Source organism: Myotis davidii, unplaced genomic scaffold (genome assembly GCF_000327345.1).
Source record: "Myotis davidii unplaced genomic scaffold, ASM32734v1 scaffold96, whole genome shotgun sequence".
Classification (NCBI taxonomy): Eukaryota; Metazoa; Chordata; class Mammalia; order Chiroptera; family Vespertilionidae; genus Myotis; species Myotis davidii.
Window position 1 is genome coordinate 2,782,965 of NW_006289416.1, and position 2,057 is coordinate 2,785,021.

The 2,057-nt window shown below is 35.1% G+C and overlaps 1 protein-coding gene across 2 annotated transcripts in view; it reads right to left on the minus strand.

Moving 5' to 3' along the window:
* The window catches only part of LOC102752364 (myosin regulatory light polypeptide 9), a 10,043-nt gene that overhangs the window by 4,644 nt on the left and 3,342 nt on the right, over positions 1 to 2,057 (minus strand). Inside the window, exon 1 of one of the 2 annotated variants that reach the window (XM_015562697.1) lies at positions 1,132 to 1,239. The exons of the other annotated variant lie outside the window; for it this stretch is intronic. Within the exon in view, the coding sequence (XP_015418183.1) occupies positions 1,132 to 1,134 (3 nt within the window). The 5' untranslated portion in view covers positions 1,135 to 1,239. Of the gene's footprint in view, positions 1 to 1,131; positions 1,240 to 2,057 lie in introns of those variants that run through there. 2 annotated transcript variants of the gene reach the window in all.

The following is a 2,057-nucleotide window of genomic DNA, read 5'->3' on the forward strand; positions in this document are numbered from 1 at the left end:
TTGGCAAAAATATCTCTCAGTTAACAGATATACTCATGGAACCAAACTACAAAGAGAACCAGAATCATGCTTTGAGTTCATTCATTTAGCAGTTGTGACATTTAATCAATAGTTGATCACTAACTTTAACTTCCAAACTATAACCAACATTAATTCAAATCCTAGAGCATATCAATAAGATTGCATATCCCCATGTTGCTTTACAGCCTAATAAGAACTGATAACCAAATCTATTGGTTTAATAGCAATATAGAAACAAGACACAAAAGAATGTAGGTACCCTGGGGAAGCAGTTCCAGTTCTATACTTCAGTGACTTGGAACTATTGAGGAATACTAATTCATTTTCAATAGGTGGATTCTTCTACAGCCCTAGCCTATACTAGTTATTCCATTCTAAAGTGGACAGAAAGTAGGAGGATGACTAACTGATGGAACACATCTTCATCTCTTAATCTTTATTGCCAAGTATTGTTTTCACTTCTAACTAGCATTTCTTACTGCACCCTTACTTCTAGAATCTTTGTCAAGAAAGTTATTTGTTGCCCTAGCCAGTTTGGCTTAATGGATAGAGCGTCAGCCTGAGGACTGAAGGGTCCCAGGTTCAATTCCGGTCATGGGCATATGCCCAGGTTGCATGTTTGATCCTCAGTTGGGGTCATGCAGGAGGCAGCCAATCAACGATTCTCTCTCATCATTGATGTTTCTCTCTCTCTCCCTCTCCCTTCCTCTCTGAAATCAATAAAAATATATTTTAAAAAAAGATATTTGTTGAAAGGCTAACTGAAAAGTATAGAAAACTCTGAAGTTAATTAATCTATAATTAAGTTTTACTGATATTTCCACAATTTCTTGCACACAGTCAAGCTTGAAGTGACTAAGTTCTCTATACAAAAATCAGAGCACAGTAGTTTTTAAAACTAATTTAGGTTTTTTTTTACGTTTGGAAACTATCTTTGCTCTCTAATAATCTAAATTTATCCCTATAAAATTTAAGTTAAAAGCAAGAAAAATATCTCATACCTAAAATGAAAAGGCTAAATCTTAAAACAAACAAACAAACAAAAAAACAACTATAAAATTTTCGTTGGAGTTAAAAATCCCATCATCATCAGGTAAAATGTTACCGTACCATCCTTCAGAGCTGATGTGGTGACAGTAGTCTGCAAAACCTCTAATGAGCAAGACTAAGACACTGTATTGAGTTATATTCTTCCACGCAGGTCTAAAATAGGCACAACTGATTTCATTCTCTGACCAGGATAACAATTTTAAAGCTTACGTTCTGAAAACAACATTTAGCTATGATGTAGCAAAACACTATGCCCTTGATCTAAAAATAAGTCTGTGGGGTTGCAAAGAATGAAGCACTACCTAGATCTCAGCACTGCAAAGTGACCTTAGAATACAATGCTTTGTGTGAGTTTAAAGTTATTTCTTACATTCTCTCCTTGGTTATACCACATCTTCCAGACTAAATTCAATCATGGGAATAATTAGAAGAGCTCTGCCTTAGTTTCCCCTTCCCCAAGCTAAATCTGTTCTTAGATTTTAGTAGGAAATTCCACAAAGAAAAGTCACAAATTCTAGTCGATCCAATACAGCACCCTGTAGAGAAACACTGGAATGTATTATTGGTAAGATATACCTTACATGACACTGAAATTATGACACAGACTCTTTCGCACATTCCAACTTTCCTTTAATCACCCTTTAGGAGACTGTCTTTCATAATTTACCTAAACCATTTACGAAAGCATTATTTTCATGCTGTAACACCTTCTCTGGACAGTAAATTCCATTATTAACTACATAAAGCTGTAATTTTCCCCTCTATTCGGAATGTAGTTTTAAAAACTACAAGAAGTATGGAGTCTATTATCCCGTCATCTCTTAAATGTTCTGAGGGACTTAGGGTAAGTGGTTGAAACCCGATGAGTGGCACATATTTACCAGTGCAAATCTGTTTATTATTTTAGGCATGCCATGTCATTGCAAACCAAAGCACATGTTTAAAAATAGTCTGTTTTGTTTGACAACATTGTCTTCCTCTAATGA